The sequence below is a fragment of the Emys orbicularis genome, chromosome 2 (genome assembly GCF_028017835.1).
Source record: "Emys orbicularis isolate rEmyOrb1 chromosome 2, rEmyOrb1.hap1, whole genome shotgun sequence".
NCBI lineage: Eukaryota > Metazoa > Chordata > Testudines > Emydidae > Emys > Emys orbicularis.
In genome coordinates this window covers 270,021,902-270,044,557 of record NC_088684.1, presented here as the reverse complement: position 1 = coordinate 270,044,557, position 22,656 = coordinate 270,021,902, and the positions used below count along the sequence as shown (strand labels likewise).

General features: G+C 42.9%; 1 protein-coding gene across 2 annotated transcripts in view; it reads left to right on the top strand.

Moving 5' to 3' along the window:
• Window positions 1-1,689: 1,689 nt before the first annotated feature.
• The window catches only part of NRP1 (neuropilin 1), a 142,677-nt gene continuing 121,710 nt past the window's right edge, over window positions 1,690-22,656 (top strand). For both annotated transcript variants that reach the window (XM_065398538.1, XM_065398537.1), the window contains exons 1-3: window positions 1,690-1,877; window positions 2,042-2,447; window positions 5,826-6,000. In XM_065398538.1, coding sequence (XP_065254610.1) covers window positions 2,381-2,447; window positions 5,826-6,000 — 242 coding nt within the window. In that variant the 5' untranslated portion in view covers window positions 1,690-1,877; window positions 2,042-2,380. The remainder of the gene's footprint in view (window positions 1,878-2,041; window positions 2,448-5,825; window positions 6,001-22,656) is intronic.

Below are 22,656 nucleotides of genomic sequence, written 5' to 3'. Positions count from 1 at the left end.
CTCCATGAGCTCCGGCTGACCCGGCGGAAAGGGACTCTCGCGCTGCGCCCCCCAGCCCGGCCAGGCGGGGCTCGGCGGGGCTCTCCCAGACCCGTGCGCTGCGCTCCTTCGGGGGCACTGGGTGGGTCCTGGCTCCTCCAGGGGTCTTTTCTTGCCCCCCGCGCGAGACGCCGCCGGTGGCGGCTCCCTTCCCGCCTGCCTGGGGCGGCGGGGTAGCGAGGGGCCGGCGAGCTCCGCGGGAGGCGCCGGGCTGCCTGGCGTCCCCTGCCCCCGCCGGAGGTGCCCGCGAGCAGCTTCCCCCAGCCCCGGGCGCGCGGGGTCACCCTGCCCCCGAGCGTCTCCGAGCGGAGCCGGGAGCTGGACACGAGTCCCCAAGTGCCATCCCCCGCCCCGGGGAGCCTCTCGTGCGGCTCCGGGAGCCTGATGCCCCGCGTGTACCTGCCCTTGTGGCGACACACTGCCTGGCTGGCAGGCTCGCCCGGGCGGAGAGCGGGAGGGAGGAGAAGAGTGGGAGTGAAAAGCGGAGGCTGTGGGACTAGGGGTGAATGGACGGATCATAGCGGACACCGGCGATGTTGGGCTGTGGATACTGAACACAACTGGACAGGGAGGGATGAGGGAGGGGAGACCCACTGAGTGGTGCATGACGGGGCTAGAGACCGAACATACTGCGCTGGGCTTGGCCAATGGTGGGCAGTGAGTAATGGACAATGGTGAGCAGCACATTACACAATGAAGGATGGGGGCAGTGATGGTGGATACACTGGATGGTGGGCAGTGGATGGTGGGCACATTGCACAGTAAAGGATGGGTGCAGTGATGGTGAATGCACTGGAGGGTGCATGGTGAATGGTGGGCAGTGAATAGTGGGGATTATGGGCACATTGCACAGTGAAGGATGGGAGCAGTGATGGTGGAAGCAGTGGATGGTGGGCACATTGCACAGTGAAGGATGGGTGCAGTGATGGTGAATGCACTGGAGGGTGCATGGTGGATGGTGGGCAGTGAATAGTGGGGATTATGGGCACATTGCACAGTGAAGGATGGGGGCAGTGATGGTGGAAGCACTGGACGGTGCATGGTGGATGGTAGGCAGCGAGCACGGAGGCTGGAGAGTGGCCATAGTGGACAATAAGCCCGGTTGGGAGAGGAGCCTGGTTGTGGAGAGGCTGGAGCCAGGGGCGCGGGGTAGGGAGGGGAGGGAGACCCGGCGTGCGGATGGTGGCTCACGGACACGCTGGGCACTGAGCCATGCTGGGTGTGAGCACCGGACACGCCGTGCTGTGAATGGGAGGTGACGGGACGAGGTGATGGGTAGTGCCCGGTGGGCAGACGGCAGTGGCTGCTGGCCGGGGGGGGCTGCGCTGGAGTCTGCTGCCTAATGACCGCGCCGTTGCTGCCGGCTCTGTCCCGCTGCACATGGGCACCGCACGCCTTGTCAGTTTCACTTGGCTTTACCTGGCCCCCCGACTTGCCGTCCCCATTGGGAAAGGGGCGGCCCCTCTCCTCCCAGCCGCCTCTTGCAGTGGCTCCCAGCCCCCCGCTGAAGTTCAGGGCCCCAGCCTGTTTTGTTTGTGTGTTGTTCCTTCCTTTCTGCCGATGTCTTGGGGGCCTGAGGAGGAGGAGGGCGGGGAGGGGGAGGGGACTGGGGCTATGTTGACGGCGGCTCCTCTGCTTCTCTTATTGCCACTGAGTTGCGCTTCTCCTCCTCAGGCTGCAGGAAGGAGCCGCCCGGCGCTTCACACTTCCCCACGATCCCCATCCTCCGCCTGGCTGCCCGTCAGAGCCGCTCACCCGCCCGGCAGCAGCACTGTCCCGTTTGCAGGTGCCCGGCGGTAGCCAGCCGTGGTGCCCCGCGCTCTCCCCCTACAGAGCAGGTTAGTCTCAGGCACTGACACACCGGGGCTGCTGGAGCGCACATACAAAGGGGGAAACTTCTGTGTGTGGCTGAGTTACAGGCGAGCTGGTCTGGGGAAGGGGGGGACGCAGTTTGCAAAACTCCTGTCTCTCTCTGCTCATCATTTCTCTCTCCTCTCCGCAGACCACCTCCCTCCTTTGGAGAAATCTTCCGGGGGGGTTCCAGAATCCGCCAGGATTTTTGTTTTTTGTTGTCAGTTGGCTTTCTAGCCTCTTTGGAAATGGCAGGGGCAGCGACGCCTGGAAAATGAGCGAGTGTGGCAAAAGGGAGAGGAAACCGGAGCTAACTGACGGGATGCAGGCGACTTGAGACACACACAAAAAGAAGCGTCTCTCTCTGCCACCGGGACTCAGCTGCTGCTGCGGACCTAGCGTTCTGCCCCTAACTCCAGGCGCAGGATTTAAGAGCTGTGAGGGGTGTTTTTTTTCTCTCTCTCTCCTTCTTCTACAATCAGAAAGGAGGATGGATTGGGGACTTCTCCTGCACTGTGCAGCCCTCACCTTCACCCTAGCCAGGGCTTTGAGGAGCGGTAAGTGACAGAGAAGACAACTGATTTCAAGTTATTCAGATAATATTTTCAGATGTAGGGCCCATTCGTGAGTTCTAATAACAATCAAACAAGGAGAAATGTTTTGCAGTGGAAGGAAGACCAACCTGATTACTAGGATGAGGGGAACTTTTCAGTAAAAATCCCCGATCTGCACTACAGTGTCACATAATCATCACACTGCTTTCAACTTTATTTTCAATCTCCTTTCGGTTGTTATATAAACGAGGGCTGCTCGCTTTCACAAGATTAGGGAAGCCAATTATCGTAATAATGTTTCCTCTCATTGGCAATTAAATAAGACTCTTAAAATCTGCAAGATAAGAGCACCTTAAAGGCAAGGCTTTTGTGGGGGTAGATATTCAAAATATCATCTTGTGTAGTTGTAGATACCTGGCAGGTAGCCTGGTCAAGTAAGACATAACCTATTTGTTGCAAAAGTCTGGAGTTCTCATGGAACTTGAATAGTGTCTATAGAGGAATCTGTAGGCTTGCAAGGGCTTGGGACTAAGTTCTAATAGAGAAATCCCATAACAATGACTTTTATATCTAATTTACTTTCAGGCAACACTTGAAAACACAGCTAATTAAAAACAACCAGCTCTTCGTTCTTTGAACAATGCCTCGGCACACTGAGTATTTCCCTGAATTATGCACTTTTAAAGATGGTCTAATTGTAGGATTGTTTGACATTTAAGTAGCAGACATGAAAGAACTCCTGTGAATTTTCCTTTCCCAGCAAATCCTGAGCAATTATTATTAACTAATTATCAAATATTTACTTTTGCCTGACTAGGCTTTCAATCAAAGTAATTAAAAGAAGAGAGCATCCTCCACTTGCAGTGGTATATTGTTTTAATAAGAGATCACAAGTGGAGTGTCCTGCACGGAGAGGAATGTAAATCACATTTTTATGATGAAAGTTAATCTCTTTGCAATAAATTTTGAGGAGGCTGCCTAATTTAATAAGCCAGAGATTCCTCCTCCAGTGATCTGACACAGAAGCAAACACATTAAGAAAGAAAGCATGTGCCAGTCTTAGGTTGTGAATCTGTAGTGAGATCCAGCCTGGTCTAACCCTTGTGAGCTGTAGGTAAGGAGGTGGGGAGTGACAATAACCTCCTCCTTCTGTCTGAAGCCATTATTTGTAAATATAAAATGACTGCTCCATATTTCTGCATCACTTTGGAGCAGTAGCAGAAGTGATAAAATAATGGGGGTTGAACCAAAGCGTATAGGACTAAATGAAATGAGGTGTAGAGGTGACATTGCAATATTACTGATAATATTCTTCCTTTAAATACAGAGCAGAAATAGGGAGGGCTGTTGATGAAGAAACTGTCTGAGAAGCAGGCTGTCTGTGTAGGTATAGACATAATAGCCCTACTGGAGTCACCAAGGCCATTAACCTCTTCTGTAACTTACCAGACCTGCTAATGCCAATGTCCACCTCCGTCCAATATTAGTGTCTACTAAATTAATTCATTAACCTTATTTAGAACTAATAGTCCAAAGTCATCAGAAAACTGCCCTTCTTAATTAAGTGTTGGAGAGATTTCACAGACCCAGGGAGTCTAGCAGTCCACATTATCTTATTATACTGTCACTTTCCCAGAAGTCGCAGATTAAACAGCACTGGTGGTAGTGAGTCCGCCTCAACGTCTTCTGAAGTGACTCTGTCAAGTGACTAGAAACAGCACTGTTTTATTTCACTCACTGAACGGATGCCAGATTCTGCCATGTTGTTTGCACAGAGCCGTAGTGGACTTAATAAGACAGGATCACTTCCCAAGTCTGCTACACATTGGAAATAATGCTAGGTTCCTTTGGAACCACAGACAGGCGAATCACAGAGATCAGTAGCTGCAGATTTTGAGCTCTTGGTTGCAACACTTTTTTGTTCCTGGCAAAGATAAACAATTTGTTTTAGAAAGCAAAAACAGAAACAAATAACAGGCTAGGGCCAACCCAAGCAATATGGTTAGAAATATCTTGCCTTTGAACAAACAATATCATATATGTCGTCTCCTTCCTTTCTAATGTATGGCAAATGATTTCTATAATGCTTGTAGCTTTATGCATTTTTTATATGCACTTCATCTTTCATTTCCATTTGACCTGGTTTTCCTGTAATAAAATTCTGTACATTTATAAATTCATGCTGAGAGCAAAGAATGACATTTTCCTTCCACAGGGAATCTATGAGATACAGTATTACAAGCTGTATATACCATTATTGAGAAATAGTGATATATAGATTTATATTTATTAGTGCATATATGCTTTCCTTCTGTAGTTTATTCTCATACTTTATTGCTGAAAATTGCATATCAGTATGTGAGGGAAAGTTTCTTTAGCTGAAGATCTATGGTAAAAAATCCATAATAATAAAAAGCCACAATGCAAATCTACACTGAATAATGAATCAAATGACCTTACAGGTTGGATTACTTACCTCTCTGTTCTTCCAATACACCTTAAAATGTGTAATCCTAACATAGTTTGCCAAAGGAGCAAGATGCAGCCACTATATTTCATACTTGCACTTGGTGACTGTGGTAACTTCAACTATTTTGCAATTAGAAATAAACCTGGGTCTTGTTTTTTGGGGGGGGGGGGGAAGGAGGAAGGGAGGGTTGTTTCTGCTCCATTTCTTTGATCTGGTCTCCAAGCATGAACAAACTTCCTTAAAGGAGTAATACTGAATCATTTCTGCTTCACTAAATGCACTTTGTTCTCTGTTAGTCTGCATCTAAGGAGCACAGATAACTTCAAATTGCTTAGATTTATGGACTGATAAAACAAAAGAAGGCTTTGCTTTAAGCGAGCAGGGGTCTATGAAGACAACTCCCCTATGGCCAATGACACAGACCAGGCTTATCATCAGAATAGCTGTGCAGGGGGTCAGACAGCATCTTTTTAGTCACTCTCCACTTAAAACTTGTTCCTTAATAAGATTACACGTCTCTGAGATAAATCTAAATGAAACCCCTCGGAGCCAGTGTTAACATGAATTGTGAGGATGCAATGTTTTAATGCTGTGAGGGTTTTATTTGTGAAGGGAACCTTTGTAGAGAAACAGTTTTGAAACTTGGCCTCTCAAAATTAGAGCCACCATTTGTACAGATTAGCCCTGGAAGCAACAACTGGTGTACATCCAAATTTTGCATTATATTCTTTCCTACAGAAAATGTGATCGGTAAGAGATTACTTTAAACGCGTAGAATGCAATAAAAGTTTGCTAAAGGAAAATGTAGAAAACACAACATTTTAATCACATTGACTCATTCAGCTGTACTTGAAGATTTGTGATTGATTGGAGCCGATAAACTGAACAGGAAATTTTTGTTTTCATTGCAGATAAATGCGGTGATAATATAAAAATTGTAAACCCTGGGTACCTTACTTCTCCTGGCTATCCTAATTCCTATCATCCAAGCCAAAAATGTGAATGGCTGATTCAGGCTCCTGAACCATACCAGAGAATTATGATCAACTTCAACCCTCACTTTGATTTGGAGGACAGAGACTGCAAGTAAGTGAGACCGTCAGTAAAGGGCGCCAGAGCACCATCTAGTGGATAATAATGATCATATTGTCCTGATGTCTACATGGGAAATAACAGCTGTGTCCAAGATAGTGTGTAAAATGAATCCATCAGGGATTTGAATCTGGACCAGATAATATGTTAGTGCCAAGATGCTAAAGTTAGGTTTTGTGCTTCCTAAACCTCAAAAACCAGCAAGATTATCTTTGATTTAACCTTGTAATCCTTCTGTCTGCTTTTCCTGGATACAGAGGCCCAATAATTGTTTTTCCTGTTGAAACTCTTTCCTCAGTATTTGCAGTCATTTAGTGGTGGTGGTGTGTATGTGAGCCAGTGGATGGAGCTTTGATTTGTACTTTTCCGAAACAGTCAACTACTAAAGTTCTTTGAGAACCATACACAGTAAAAGTGGATTAGTAGGAGTATTATTAGGGGGAAAATGTTATAATTTTCTACTATTTTAAAATTACATTTGAATTACTTATATGTGATGAGAGAAGCCATACCTTAGTGTGGCTTTATAATACATTTTATGGGAATGTGAACAGGATGGGGGATTTTTACCACAATATGAAACACATTAGTTCCATGTTTTTATTTTAAAAATAAGTACCATAAAATAATTCTCTCCTTCATGTTAGTTAACTGCTCCAAACAATCTGGTGAGAGGTGTACATTTTCTCAAAGCACTGACTTCTCTTAACAATCTAGTCTAGACTGAGAGATTACTCTGACCCATTGGAAAGGGGCAGTGTATAGCTGTCTGATAGTCACAATTCCCCTCTCTGGTTTTCTCCTACGGGTCTCTCTTAGAATGCTTCCCCTACTTCATCAATTCAGTAGGCTGAGAGGCGGTAGGGTGGAGTCAAGCTCCACCCTTTCCTCCCCCTTGCTCACCCACTCCCCACTCTGCAGTCATGAGAACAGCCCAGCAGAAAGTACTCTCCACCCCCATCTCCGTGACCAAAAAGCAGGTAGTTTGCACATGATGACCCATAGTTTGATTGTGCCCCATTTCATTACAGTCAGTCCACAAACTCGGACCATTTCTTTCATCAAGAACACATTTTAATTATTCATTATTTATACAGCTCCAGAAATGTGCATGGCCTTTTACAGATTAAAAAAGACACAGTTCTTGCTCACAGATGCTGATCCTGCAAGTTATTGAGTGCCCTCAGCTAAGAAACTAAATTTGAAAACAATGAGAGTTGAAGGTGCTCGGCACCTCACAGGACTTTTCAGCATCTCTCAGGATCAGGTCCTAAATGTAGCATTATCTGAGGAGAGGTGGTGACATGCAATGGGGAGGAGAAGGTTATGATTACTCAAAGACAGTGCTTACACTGAAGTGCTTAACTTTTATCATACACATCTTCTTGGTTCCAATTTTTGTAATAACAAATTGAGTTAGTTACTTCATGAATATTAATTTCACTTAGAATTAACTTGTTTAGTGACCAAGTGTAGTAGTTTGGTTTACATTTCATAAATTTTCAGTGTTTTGCATAATCCAGCATAGGCCAATGTTTCACATACCATGTGTGGGTAATAACAAAAGAAGGCTCCATGTTTGTAAAACTAAACTGGCCGTTTATTAAAGCACCTATTTACAAAGGTGTTGCAACTGCAGCTAGCATTCAAGCCATGTGTACATGGACTGACTGCCTAGTGCCTTCTCCAAACTCTTCCCTCCAGCAACCTGTGCGCCTCCCTCCAAGTTCCATGAAGGTTGATAGAGCCAATTCTAGTTTCCGGTTAAGATTATGCTTCTGAATATGGTTATTACTGCAGGCAACACACTTCAGAACTCTTTAATCAGTTATATATGTGCAGTGGTCCACTTGCCTATATTTTATAAATGTCATTATGTTCCATTTCCCTTCTGTATACAGGCTTGTTGCTAATCTTTAGAGGTGTTTGTATCTGGATATCAATTTTTTTTTCTGCAGTTTAGGTAGATATCAGAGAAGGAAATAGAACATATTGTAGGGTAAAACCTTTTGTGTTCCTTGGCAGATTACATGTATTCCAAGGTTCTAAAACTGTCTCAGTCTAATATAACAGTAAATGATGTACAGTATATAACTATTTAGATAAGAAATAGCCATTGTTATGTAGAGATGCACTAAATATGCAAGCTGGTCTTTGATGCATTGGGGCCTTAGACAATGAAGGAGCTGAATTCCCCAATTCCATCACTTCCTGCTCCCTTCTTCTCCCCTCTTAGTAACTCACCTTGAATCATTTCTTCCTCCCAAAGGACCTCCCTATTATTGACAGTTGTCTGTAGCAAGTTCTGTTCCCAGGTGGTCAGAAACTTTGCAGGCAGAATGGTTTGAATTGGACTCTTGGGGAGTGACCATGATGGTTCAAGTGTTATTTGGTGAACTCTTAAATGCAGAACCTTAGGATACCTACTATTTACTATCTAGCTACAAGTTTGCTTATACTTAAGGCTGTCCCATTTAACTTGAGAGTGAGTAGGTTTGTATGTTAGCTGACTAATGTAACAATGATTTCAGCAACAGGCAACTATCAAGAAACAGTCTGGTTTGAAATTTCACTGTCTGCTGAAGAAATTCATATTCCTGTTACCGGATCTTTGTTAAAGCAATAAACAAACATAATAAAACATATGACACGGTTATTTGCAATTAAGTAAATTTTGATTTCATAATATAATCTTCAATTTATTTGCCAGCTGTGTGTGTAATATAGAAACGTGGCATTTCAAACTAGTCTCTAGTTTACTTAAAGTTGCAACCATAGAAATTAATAAACAGCTAATATGACGTGCAGACAGAAAACCAGAGATTGGGAAATAAAATGTCTGGGAAGGAAAAAAGGGGTCCTGGATACAATTATACTGGACTAGAAGAGCAGATGTTGTCTTGGACTAAATCCTGAACTCCTTATGTCAATAGACGTTTAGTTTGTTTGTTTCTCCCTGAGTGAGGACTGAGTAAGAACTTCTAGAGTTTGGTCCCTAAAGAATAATGATGAGGACCTGGAAATCTCACTGAGCCCATGGAGAAAAACAATAAGACCTTTAGATGTATGTCCAGTTATTCTTTATTCGCAACAAGAGAGCCAAGGCATCTCATCCAGAGAAGAGCAACAAGAATGATTAAAGGTCTTGAGAACATGACCTATGAAGGAAGGCTGAAAGAATTGGGTTTGTTTAGCTTGGAAAAGAGAAGACTGAGAGGGGACATGATACCAGTTTTCAGGTATCTAAAAGGGTGTCATAAGGAGGAGGGAGAAAACTTGTTCACCTTAGCCTCTGAGGATAGAACAAGAAGCAATGGGCTTAAACTGCAGCAAGGGAGGTCTAGGTTGGACATTAGGAAAAAGTTCCTAACTGTCAGGGTGGTTAAACACTGGAATAAATTGCCTAGGGAGGTTGTGGAATCTCCATCTCTGGAGATATTTAAGAGTAGGTTAGATAAATGTCTATCAGGGATGGTCTAGACAGTATTTGGTCCTGCCATGCGGGCAGGGGACTGGACTCGATGACCTCTCGAGGTCCCTTCCAGTCCTAGAATCTATGAATCTATCTTTCATGTACATTGGTGTAAATCAAGATTAAATCCATTGAAGCCAGTGAACTTATACCCATGTAAAACTAGTGTCAATGAAAGGAGAATTAGGCTCAAGAATTGTAAATATTAGCTATACTGGTGGCACTCTTAGTGAGCATCTTTGTGTCTTAAGATTTTGGAAGTTCCACATTACATGCCTGGTATAAATATAGCTAGCAATTATGTTTTGCTCTAACTGAAGAATATTTCCCAAATGTTTTCTAATGATCATATGGTATGTCATGTGATATTTATGTAATCACTGTGAATATACTTTATTTGAGGAAGTTGTATTATTTTAAATTTCAAGTAAGCAGAACTAAAATTCAAGTTTCTTCAGAGAAATCCCAAAGGGCTCAGCTTTCATCATATTGGGGAATAAAGATACAATAGTAATTAAGTAAATGTACTTTCACACAATTTAAGCAGCTCTAATGAAAAATATCCTAAGGACAGAATTACCAAACAAGCTGTCTGGAAATACACTGTCACAACAGGATGTGTAAAATCATGTCTTGCAACCTAAAAATATAAACTGTACATTCATAATAGTATAAGGGTATATTCTCCTCACAGATGTACATAATGATACCTTTTAACATTAATGGGAGCTACATACCTGCTTCAGGAAAGAATGAAACCCAAATTCTGGTGGAGGTTTCAAAAGAATACAAGTTTGTGCTTATTGATTATTTTGCCCTCTCACAAACAAGCAATGAAAATAGCCGCTGTTTGTGAAGACAGGAACACAATTAGAAGTAAAAGGAGGAGACAAAACATATGATTGAATATTACCTAAAATGCTCGAATATTTGTTGCATGTTGTAAATGCTTTTCAGCACTTAGCTAGGATGTACAAGTCTTGTGTTGCTTAAAGTATCCTACTGTGTAAATGTAGCCATCTTGAATCTTGTAAAACTTTATATCTGGAAATAAACAAGGATGTCACTGATACAGTACTTTGAATTTATGGAACTTTTCCGGTTTCCCAGCAATGCAAACTATCAGCATGATAATTTATAATGGTTTGTGACAAATGCTGCTGAGCAAAGAGGTATGTGGTTACATTCAGATCAGATATCATCATCTAGGGAGCAATAAAAATTTCACAGACACTAGGTTAAAAACATTAAGAAAATGAGTATGAAGCTTCAGCAGACAAGGGCTTGAGGAAGGTGGAGAGCTGGATAAAAAAAGCCCAATAGTGGTTTCCTTACTGACAAATTATTAACTTTGTTGTCAGACTTAACTGTATGGTTTTACAAGACTTACATAGATACACTACTGCAGTACAGTTGTTTTATTGGTATAATTTAGATATGCAGAGAGTACTATCATCCTTGTTTGGCAATTACTGAGTGTGTATGTACTGTTGCCAGCTCAGTTCAAATGGAAAATTTGTTCATTTTGGAAACATTCAAATTGTAGAAGGAGAGATTTGATAGTTAATTGTTCTTTAAATTGGGTTTATAAGGGATTAGTTACACTGCTGAGATTAGAAATTATATAGAAATTGCAATCAAGGATAGATAGCAAAAATATGTTTGTTTGTCAATACAGCCCCTCAAAGTCCTTGACCTGGAGAAGAAACATGGATATTTAGATATATCAGATGAAATCCTACCACACTGCAGTGACTTCAATGGGGCCAGGATTCCACCCATCCTTTCCATTTCTAAATAATGTCAATGTAATTTGGTTGTAAACCCGCAGGTATAACAACCCACAGTTGATAAAATAAGATAATACTCAGTGTATGGCACTATGTTGGCACTGCTTTAGTGACACCATCAGTTTCTGCAGAATTCAAGCTTTCATTCACATTTGTCTAAACTCAGACCCTTATTCTCGTTGTCTGCTTCGTACCATTCCAGCTAGTGCACAGTTGCCTTAAACCTAGTGGATCCAGCCACTTGAGGATTATTCTTGTGTAAGGGGAACCTTGGGTGGCATAGAGCTGCTGTAGTGACTCCAGCATCACACACACACACACACCAGCTGCCTGTGCAGTCAGGGAGGCTGGGGAAAGAGGACACTGCCAGAGTATCCCATCATTGTCTGACTATGAGAAAAGTTCCTCATAGTTCAGCAGTTCCTCAAATTACAGCAGTCTTCAGGCTGCTCAAAGTTGTGCCGAGGCACTGGCCCAATGCTCCCCAGCCCCAGGGCTGTACAATGCCCTCTCCAGGTGCAACATAAGATCTGGGCATAGGTATGTAGGGTCTGATCCTGCACTCATCAACGTCAATGGGAGTTTTGCCTTTGATTTCTATAGGAGCAGAATTAAGTCATTGTTCTCTATGGTTGTGAAGAAAGATGGAACATGTATCTTGTGTAGCTGATCTATAAACGGTGTCTATATTAGATATTTCAGTCAGGTTTGACAAAGGGTATCAAAAAAAGTTCCTTGCACCCTCTTTTAACTGGTTTTGAGCTTGGCTGTCTTGCTGATGTAGACAGAGTCAAGTGAATGAAACTCCAGTTGTAGCAAATGGTGGGTTGACTAGAAGGACACGCAAAGGAACAATCGAACTCAGCACTGGTTGATAGTGGGGATGGAGGAGTCATATCTGATCACTGTCTGACACAGCTGAAAATCCTAACATAGACAAAGCCACTGAGCCTGTAGATAGAAAGATGGGAACAATAGTTTTAAGAGCCTGCTACTGCTCTCATTTACAATAATGAGTGCTTTACTAATGATTTCAGTGGGAGCAAAATTCAGGCTCTAAACAAATGCAAGCTGCCCCCCAATCATTTCAGTGGGCATTAACACTGAAGCCTAACAATGACACTTAAATAATGTCCATATTTATGTATGTATGTATTTATTTATTTTGATTTAGACTAAACAAAAAGTACCCACCTGCAGGCTTAGAGAACCCTGCCAACTATTTAAAATTATGTAAATAAAATGTGTTGTTAACTGTTTCATTGCCAATTATTTTATAAGAATACTATCGGACATACTACACTTAGCTTTCTGGGGTCAGTCCCGAAGCCCCCTCCAGACAGACAGTGTGCAGGGTATGCTGTGGGCATTCCTGAAGGAAGTACTGCTGCATTCTAGCAATAACTGGAGACAGGCTGGCCCTCCTGTGGCCAATGCTAGCTTGGCTTTGAGCTTAGAGCAGAGGTTCTCAAACTTGTGGGCACACCCCTAGGAGGGACATGGAATGCATTCAGGGGGCATGAGAAGGCACAGTGAAGAGCGGCAGCTGCTAGCCGGGCGCCCAACTTTGAAGGCAGCGTCACCACCAGCAACAGCACAGAAGTAAGGGTGGCAATACCATACCATGCCACCCTTACTTCTGTGCTCCTGCTGGTGGCGGCGCTGCCTTCTGAGCTGGGTGGCCGGAAAGCTACATACAGTTCCGGGGTGGGCAAACTTTTTGGCCCAAGAGCCACATCTGGGAATAGAAATTGTATGGCAGGCCATGAATGCTGACAAAATTGTGGTTGGGGTGTGGGAGGGGGTGAGGGCTCTGGTTGGGGGTGTGGGCTCTGGGCTGGGACCAGAAATGAGGAGTTCAGGGTGTGGGAGGGGGGTCCGAGCTGGGGTGCGGGAGTGAAGAGCGGGGGGTGTGTGAGGGATCCAGCTGTGGGTGCAGACTCTGGGGTGGGGCTGAGGATGAGGGGTTTGGGGTGCAGGAGTATGCTGCAGGCTGGGACCGAGGGGTTTGGAGGGTGGAAGGGGATCAGGGCTGGGGCATGGAGTTGGGGCATGGGGAGAGGCTCAGGGGTGCAGGCTCCGGGCAGTGCTTACCTCAAGCGGCTCCTGGAAGCAGTGGCATGCCCAGCTCCTACGCATAAGGGCAGCCAGGGGGCTCTGCTCTGCACACTGCCTCCTCCCCAAGCTGCGGCCAATGGGAGCTGCGGGGGTGGCGCTTGGGGAGGGGGCAGCGTACAGAGTGGAGCCCCCTAACTGCCCCTACGTGTAGGAGCTGGAGCTGGGCTATGCCGCTACTTCCGGGAGCCTCGTGGAGCGACCCCCGACTCTGCTCCCTGGCTGGAGCACCGGAGCGGGGCAAGCCCCAGACCCTGTTCCCCAGTGGGAGCTCAAGGGCTGGATTAAAATGGTTGGCGGGCTGGATCCGGCCCTCAGGCCATAGTTTGCCCATCCCTGTACTAGATACTTAAATGGCTCTGTTTGAATCCATGCCTTACTGTTTTTAATATTTAGTCGGAGTGGCATGTTGATTTTTTTTTTATCGGTATATGTACTCGTGTGGCAGGAGGGCGGGATGTAAACTACTACAGACACAAAGAAAGGGGGCGTGATCAGATAAGTTTGAGAATCACTGGCTTAGAGCACCCCTCAGGCTATTCTAACCTGTGGCACGAGGCCCCAGCTTGCTCCAGGATCAGGGAAGCACAAATGTCATCTTTGCAGTGGATCCTGGACACAACTGAGGACTGGGCCTTTTATTCCTAAGTAATATTTTTTTATTTCATTATGCACTCTGGATCATAAGGACTATACAAAAGTATGTGCTCTTGTTTTATAGACTCAGCTTGTACTTGCAGCCAAGTACCATACACACGTTTCTAAAGATAGTTCAGGGTAATTTTAATGAGCTTTAGAGACTAAATCAAAATTGAAAGAAGTTGGAAATTATATTGTGTTGCTGATTATTTGATGTAATAGCCAGGCTTTTTTTGTTACTCATCTAAACTGTTGTGAATAGTTTCTATTGTCAGACTATTGAAGTGTTTCTTCTGCAGAGTATTGTTGTTTGGTTTTGAGCTTTTTCAAAAGTATTAGTGAAATCGTGACAAAATATTGGTTGCGTGTCACTTCACTAGTGGGTCCTAGCTTGACAAATATCCTCCTTTCATTTCTTATTATTTGTAATTTCTTTGGAGCAGAGCCCATCTTTTCACTCAAGGTATGTACATTGCCAACACAATGGGGCTTCAAACTTTGATTGGGGTCACTATGTGCTACTGCATTACATACAATAATAATATTGATATAGGTAGATGTTAATATTAATGTATTGTATATACTCAAATGAACTGTGGGGGAAATTGTATGTTGAAGTGCTATAATCAGACACCTTTCAACCAATAACACTGTTAGAAGGGTGTAACATGGAGTCCTTAGGTCCTGATCCTCCGGCCTTCATATGTGCATAGCTCTCAGTGATGTCAAGGTCAGTTATAAAAAGACAGAGCACAGAGTCAGGGTCTTTTATAAACTGAAACACGTTGTATTAGAGACAGTCGTATGAAGTTGTCTGCATTCTTTAATTTGACTTCTCCTCTGCCCCCTCAATGTTGATTTAATTAAAACAAAACCCCATGTGTTAATGGAAATTAGTTTACTTAATTATAACTTGTTCCAAGCTACAACATTTGATCATAACTTTTGATAATTACAACATACAGTCCTTTATATGATTTATGTAAAACCAAATTCAATTTTGTTTCTTTTGTAGTGTTCCCAAAGAATTAAATTATTTGTCTGTCTGTGAGCGCATGATACGCATACACACACGCATATATAGACAGATTATGTACACATACATATATATTATATGGACATATATATATATATATTACGCACACACACGTGTGTGTATACATAGGTACATATGTTTATGTATATAATATAGATATGTTAGCTTTTGCAGGCGTTCCAAAAGTAAGTCTACTAATTAAAGCTCTAATACCCATCTTAAGGCTGATAATTAGGTATAAAGAAAACAAGAGACAGGATTAGTGTTCAGATCATGTTCCAAATGCTTCTTAATTGGGTGTTTGTAATCAGTCCTGATTGCAAGAGGCAGTGGTTTGGCAGAATAAAGAAAGAAAAAGGCTTATCCCTACTATTTTCCTGTTAGTTGACTTGGACATAGTATTTTGGTCAGGATCCAATGGCATGATGTCAAAGAAGGTAACTTTGTCAGCTACAGATATGCTCATAAAAAACACACAAAAAATCCCACACTCGTGCTCTTTTGAAAAATAAAAATGAATATTCTTTAGAACTAGCTCAAAACAAGTGAGTTTTTTTCATTCAGAATCTTATAAAGTGTTTTCAAGGGGACCACAGAAGAGACTTTGTTCCTTTGGCCTCCCTCCACCACTGACTGCTGAAATTAGGTCTGAGTTCACTTTAAGCTTTCATTTTGTTGACCTTGGCTCTCTTCTTGCTGACCCACAGTTCTCCATCACAAAACCGCACAGTTTGGTATAATGATTATTTCTTTATCTTAAGTAACCAAATAATTTTTCAAGCAGGGTGACAGATTTCCTTCTTGTACTATGGGAGACAAGCACCTGGTTAGTTCCATATAGAGTTGTGATGACCTTCCTGAATGAAATTTTAAAGTTTTATAAGTCACCTGGCAACTTTTGGGGAGCACAGGTAATTTGCTTCTCTGTAATAGGTCCCAAAATATGAGAATAAATACCCAACTTACAAAGATGTATTGTGTGATATCATGCATAACAATTCATTTAAATAGAAAGAGACTGCTTTTTTAGAGTAGATTTGCATATTAAAAGGCAGATCTTGCATAACAATACAAAAATGAAGATTTTAGAAGGGTTTTCAGTTAAAAAAATTAAGAGGACAGTCAACAAAATAATTTATTTTTATTCATGTCAATATACTTGTAAGTGGGAGACTCAAGTTTAGTGTTTCCCAAACTTTTGAAAGCTGAGCCCCCCTTCAGGAAAGTAAAACTAATCACCCCCATCCCACTATCTGTTGTTAAAGGGCTACACATCTTAATTTATAGATTTTCTGTTCCTGACTAGTACTTCAGTTTCTTTCCCTCTCCTCCTTTCCCCCCATCCTCCACACATATTTTGGAAAATGCTTGGGTCTCCCTTCTTACATGGTCTAATGAGTTGTGAAATAGTTAAAAAGTTGACATTTAAAGTTAGCACCCCCAAAAATGATGGGGCAATTCACACATCAAAACTCTGAAAGTTCAGTTGAGAATTTACTAATAACTGGAAAAAACTTCTTGAGCGCATCCTGAATGTCTTCCTTTTTCTTTCTGAGTGGGGATTGGCTTTCTTTGGATCCAGTCAACATATTGGTGATCGTGCAAATGGAAACTTTCTAGGCATAGTTGAGCTCCTCCGCAAATATGACCCACTTTTATCAGAGCTTAATGAGCTTCGTGGGTCATTTGTACAAACAACAATTCTTGATGAGATTCAAAATGCCAAGTATTTTTCAATCATTGTTAATTCCACTCCAGATTGTTCTCACAAGGAACAGACTACTATGGTTATTCGATATGTTAAGATTGTAGCCAGCTCAAAATTTTCAGTTGAAGAAAGGTTTATTTTGTTTGATAACTTCATGAGAAAAACTGGAAAAGAAATTGCTGCTCGAGTACTAGCAATTCTAGAAGTTTTAAGTTAGATTTTCAAGTCTGCATTGCTCAAGCTTATGACAATGGATCTAATATAGCTGGGAAGTACAAAGGTGTACAAGCAGTTCTGCTTGAGCATAATTCAAACTGTATTTTCTCCAGCTGTGGAAACCACACATTAAACCTTGTAGGTGTTGACTGTGTTGAATCATGCAAGGAGGCATGCAAGGAGGCAATTAACTTACTTTGGAACTGTTCAGCAAATGTACAATCTCTTCAGTAGCAGTCCACAAATGTGGGATATTCTGAAGCAATATCTTCCTGTTTCACTGCATGGAATGTCCAAAACTAGATGGTCTGCACAGATTGATGGTATTCAACCAGTTGCGCAGCATTTGAATTCAGTGAGAAAGGCTTTAAATGAGCTTGAATCTCTCAATCTCACTGCACAGGCTTGAACTGAACTTCAGTCTATTCAGAAGCACATGTCCAAATTTGAATGCATTCTGATGTCAGCTTTGTGGATGAAGCTACTTACAATGATCCACCAAACTAATCTGGTAATTGACGCACGCAGTGCTACACTTGATGCTGAGAGGGATAACATTGAAAGTCTTATCAATGACATTCAACAGATTTGTGAACAATGGGATGCGATCCTGACTGAGTCCAAATTAGTAGCACAGAATATTGGCATTTCATCTGAGTCTCCACCAATCACAACTTACCTACTGAATCCGATGCCGAGCAGCATTATAGGGTCAATGTCTTCCTTGTCATCATTGATTCTATTCAATCAGGTCTTACACGTCGATTTGAGTCACTGAGACTAATTTGTACCCTTTTGGGGTTTCTTTGGCAGTTCAACAGACTGAGTAATGAAGATCTACTTTCTGCAGCTGAACAATTTCAGCAACAGTACAACAAAGAAATCTCAAAAGATCTCTTTGATGAGGTCATCTTCCTCAAACGAATATATTCCACGAACTTTAAATTAGATTGCAAGCCAAAGGAATTGCTTCAAGAAATACTCAAACTTGGACTCTCTGGAATGTTTCCTAATATCACAATTGCATTACATATTTTTGTCAGTTTGCCTGCATCAGTGGCTTCAGGTGAATGCACCTTCAACATGTTGAAACAGGTAAAGAACTATCACCTTTTAACTATGGGACAAGAGTGTTTGAATGGTCTCGCCATGCTTAATATCAACTGTGACATTGCACGAAAGCTAGATTTTTCCTCAATAATTAGTGCATTTGCACAGAAAAAAGGCTAGAAAAGTATTTGTTAAATAAAAAAATATTCAAATTAAGTCTCACTCTTTTTTTGGTGCCTTATTTTGTTTTCATGTGTCATCATTTTTTATTTTCATTATGGCTAGGGGCCTCAAAAGCCGGAAGTGGACCGGGCCTCTCTGGACCTCTGAGAGGGCCTGGTCAGACTAGATGATCATGATTGTCCCTTCTTATCTTAAAGTCTATGCATCTACGTAAGTAGTCCCAATGAAGCCAATTAAAACAATGGGACTACTTGCGTGAGTAAAGTTAGCAGGTCTTCTGTTTCTAAGGCACAGTATAAATGTAGAGTACTATACAAATTAATTAATAATAATCATTTGTAGCAATGGAAATCAGATGCTTTCAGAACAATTTACAAATTACTTTCAGGTGCTTACACGACAACAATTCAAGTTTAATCCTTTTGGACACAGCAGTTCATAAATCACCATAAATACCATATCACTTATTCTCAAGGATCTTAGTCTCTAACAGTATGGGTTTTAAGGCACATTGCCATATGCACTGAGGAGAGTCAAGGTTAGCCTCAATGTGGAATCCTGTGCCAATCTGTCATTGAGCTAATCAACTTCTACAGACAATTCTCTGATATGCTCATCTATAACTGGAGAACCAAATCAGCAATTTAGAAAAGCTTTAGCTTGATCACCACATAGAAGCTGAGGCTTCTTATTTCCATAGTAAATACTCCTCTTTGCAAGATACAAAATGGGAGGCTTATATTCCTCATTCTGAAAACACTGTCTAGAAGCAATGCTATACAATCGCTCCATTTGAGTAGCTTTAGTTAAGTCCCAGAAAATATGCAAAGGTAGCTTTTAAATAAAATCTCTGTCTTTTTTCCCCCCGTTTCACAGCCATCTCCATAATCTGTTTTGAAGACAGAGACATAAAATGTATTAACATGGTAGGCATATGTTCTGATTGCTGAGTGTTTTTTGACATTCCCACAACCCCCCTGGGACTTTGTGTCACAATTCTATAAACTTTATCTATTTGTATATTCATATCTGGGTTCTAATCCAAAACTTCTTTACATACATTTACAACAAAATTTAGGCTCTTCTCCTTCTATTCCAGCTGGCAACCAACCATAATAGATGCACATTTCAATTTCCCAATGTATATTCTAACAGTACGTTTCAAAAGTGAAGTTTTACATTGTGTTTAGAAGAGCAGATCTCTCTCTCTCTCTCTCTCTCTTTTGTGTGTCAGTGTGTGTGTATATATATATATATATACATATGAACAGCTATAGGATCACATTCAACCCCTGATGTACGCAGATGCAGCTCCATTGATTTCAATGGATTGCACCTGCTTGAATCAGGGCGAGATTTAGCCCTTGTAACATAAAATAACACAAGTGAATTACTCTTAATGGTTTCCATATTGTTTTATTCCCCACCATTACCCTGGATGATGCTCTTCAAGTAATTCAATGTCTTCTTTATCACACCTTCCCCGTTTTATTTTTAAGTCCTTTATTATCCTTAAAGAGCTTAGATAGTTTATCTGTTATGTATTCAAGTTACTTTTCAGTCTTCCCATGAAGGGCTTCATCATCCATAAAACAGTGCTCCTCCCCCAACCTTTTCCAAGTGAATAATTCTTCCATAGGCTAAACTTGAATGTCCTGTCAATGGATGAACAGCCACCCAGTTGCCACTCTAGTATCAGTTTTCCAAGTCTCAGACTACCTATGGTGTGGTGTCTATAATATTTTTTATCACTCCCATCTTTACTACCTGTATTCATAGATTCCTTGTTGCTTTGTCTCTTTTCTCTTCTAAGGCCTGGTCTACAAAAAAAATTGTAACTGATTGAGCTATTTCAGTTAGGGGGTGTGATTTTTATCCCGATATAGTTAAAGCAATACCACCCCTAATATGGATGCAGTAGTACTGGTTTAAGGGTGCCTTATCCCAGTATAGCTCTTTTTCTATAAATAAGGAGTAAGCTATGCCTGTATAAGCACATTTAACCTACACTAGGGGGTCATACTGCTTTAACTATAACAGTTTCTAAATTAATTTAATTAAATTGGTTACATATGTGTACACATGTCTTCAATTTAGCACAACCATAGCATCAGTGATATGCAAAGGCTTTTGATTAGCATATTAGTTTACTGTATTATCAAAAAACTGTTAATACTAATATCGATTATTTTTGTATTCTGTCACTTTCAGTAATGGCGCTAAAGTTCAAAACTTGACAGTATGAGTGTATAAAACTATTGGAAATCAAGTATTGCATCCCATTACAGAGAATAACCTATTGCAGCAAAGGCCAGTCAGAAGATATGATCAGCTTACTCTGATTTATATGTGTAAAGAAATCTAATTGAATTTCATGGAGCATAACTCCATTTAAGTCAATGGAGCTACACTGATTTGCATATTTCTAATAGCGAGTTAGAAATTCACAGTGGGAAGAACAGTACTGTGGGTCAGGGAGACAGAACAGCTTTGTTGTGTTCCCAGCACTGCCACTGCTATATTGTGTAATCTTAGGCAAGTCACTTGACCTATCTGTGTCTTAGTTTACACACGGATGATAATATTTCCCTGACTTACAAGAGTGTTGGGAGGATTCACTCTTGGAAAAGCTCTTTGAGAGCACTGGATGGATATAATATCATAAACAAAATTATTTGCCATTGCGTTGTACTTGTTCATCTTTTAGCTATTACATTTTGTTTATAACAATTTACTATTCTGTATAAATGCATGTGGCAATATATTGGTTTTTGTTTTTTTTTAAAGTGTTATCCAAACAAAAAATAAAGAACAGAAATCATATCCACAAGAGACATATTACTCATGATGAGAAGAATCTATAACAGACGCAGCACTAACTCAAAACTGAATGCCAAATGCAAGCAATTTCAAATACGTGCATATTGTCAGCATGAAACCAGTCCATTCTCTGCTACACAGAATGTCTCCCAAGTAGTAGTGAACCTAACAGCAGCAACTCTAATGGCTGTGTTCTCATGTGTGGAGGGGGAAAGGAGCACTTTACAGCTATCTTGGGCAGCTTTAAATTGTTCACTCTTTATTCGCTTTTTTAAAGCTGTTTCTAGATGGGAGCATAAACACTAGGACCTTGGTCCTCACAATGCCTACTTTTGGGAGGGCCATGCCCATTCTTTTCACCAAGGGTGAAATCGGCCTCGCTGAAATCAGTGGCAAAACTCCAAACCACTTCAATGGGGTTAGGATTTCATCTTGAGTGAACAAAATGTGAGCCACATAGGATTGGTAACTTTCTAATCACAAAAAAATGAACACCCCTGCCCTGTCCCCTGCCCCACCCCTTCCCCGAGGCCCCACACCTGCCCTGCCCCTTCTCTGAGGCCCCATCCCCGCTCATGCCATCCTTCCCCCTCTGTCGCTCGCTCTCCCCACCCTCACTCACTCATTTTCACCAGGCTGCCTCAGGGGGGTGGGCTGTGGGAGGGGGTGAGGGATCCAGCTGGGACCAGAAATGAGGACTTCGGGGTGCGGGAGGGGGCTCCAGGCTGAGGCAGGGGTTGGGATGTGAGAGGGGGTGAGGGCTCCAGGGTGGGGACGGGGATGAGGGGGTTGGGGTACAGGAGGGGGCTCTGGGCTGGGGGGGTGGGACTATGGGGTTCGGAGTGTGGGAGGGGGATCCAGGCTGAGGCAGGGGGTTGAGGTGTAGTAGGGAATGGGGGGTGCAGGCTCCAGGGTGGGGCCAGAAATGAGGGGTTCAGGGTGCAGGAGAGGACTCTGGGCTGGGGCAGCAGGGTGGGATACAGGGATGTGAGGGGTCCAGCTGGGGGGTGCGGGCTTTGGGGTGGGGCCAGGGATGAGGGGTTTGGGTACAGGAGAGGTCTCCGGGCTGGGGCCGAAGGGTTTGGAGTGCTGGAAGGGGTGCGGGCTCCGGGAGGGAGTTTGGGTGTGGGAGGAGGCTTAAGGCTGGGGCAAAGGATTGGGGTGCGGGGAGCGGGCTCTGGGAGGGAGTTTGGGTTTGGGAGGGGGCTCAGGGCTGGGGCAGGGGGTTGGGGTGTGGGAGGGGTGAGGGGTGCAAGCTCCGGGCGGCGCTTACCTGAGGTGGCTTCTGGGAAGCGACTGGCATGTCCCTCCGGTTGCTAGGCAGAGGCACGACTGGGCAGCTCTGTGCACTGCCCCCACAGCTCCCCTTGGCCACGGATGGTTCCCGGCCAATGGGAGCTGCAGAGCCAGCACTCGGGGTGGGGGCTAGGAGCCGGAGGGACATGCCGGCTGCTTCCCGGGAACTGGGGAGGGAGCCTGCCAGCTCCGCACCAAAGAGACTTTTAACGGCCTGATCAGTAATGCTGATCGGCACCACCAGGTTCCCTTTTCGACTGGGTGTTCCTAGAGCCTCTCATGTGCATCATTCTCTGGATGCCCACTCCCAAAATGGTACCATGGT